Source organism: Gekko japonicus, unplaced genomic scaffold, assembly GCF_001447785.1.
Source record: "Gekko japonicus isolate JY-2015 unplaced genomic scaffold, Gekko_japonicus_V1.1 scaffold2432, whole genome shotgun sequence".
Taxonomy (NCBI): Eukaryota; Metazoa; Chordata; class Lepidosauria; order Squamata; family Gekkonidae; genus Gekko; species Gekko japonicus.
The window spans coordinates 214,716-215,082 of NW_015174345.1; the positions used below are offsets into that span (position 1 = coordinate 214,716).

Consider the following 367-nt stretch of genomic DNA (forward strand, 5'->3'; position numbering starts at 1 on the left):
CCCCCCTCCCGCCGCGCTCGGGGGGGGAGGGGATGGGTGGCTGTCCCTCCAGCCTGGCTCCTCGCGGGGGGTGGGGGTGGGGCGGGCCTGCCCTCCCCCGCCGGAGGGCCGCAGCGACGCCAGGGCCAGCGCAGGCCGCGGGAACGGCCCCGACCGCTCGGCCAGCCTTGCTCCCAGCCAGACCGGGCCCGGTGCGGCGGCCGCGTCCAGCAGGGCCCGCAGGCTCTTCCCGCGGACAAGGCCCCAGCCCGCCAGCCAGACAGCCGCTCGCTCGCCCGCTCACTCACCCCTCCATCCACCCGGCGTCCGGGGCGGCGGCGCCTCCGGGCAGCGTCGGGGGCCCTCTGGGCATGCCTGGCGGGGTGTG

General features: G+C 80.7%; 1 protein-coding gene across 4 annotated transcripts in view; it reads right to left on the reverse strand.

Annotated features, from left to right (window-relative positions):
* Window positions 1-352, reverse strand: part of GBF1 (golgi brefeldin A resistant guanine nucleotide exchange factor 1) — a 209,099-nt gene extending 208,747 nt beyond the window's left edge. For 2 of the 4 annotated variants that reach the window (XM_015424302.1, XM_015424301.1), the window contains exon 1: window positions 288-352. In XM_015424302.1, the coding sequence (XP_015279788.1) occupies window positions 288-352 (65 nt within the window). The remainder of the gene's footprint in view (window positions 1-287) is intronic. The other 2 variants (XM_015424300.1, XM_015424299.1) reach the window with 1 other exon arrangement.
* Window positions 353-367: the final 15 nt, after the last annotated feature.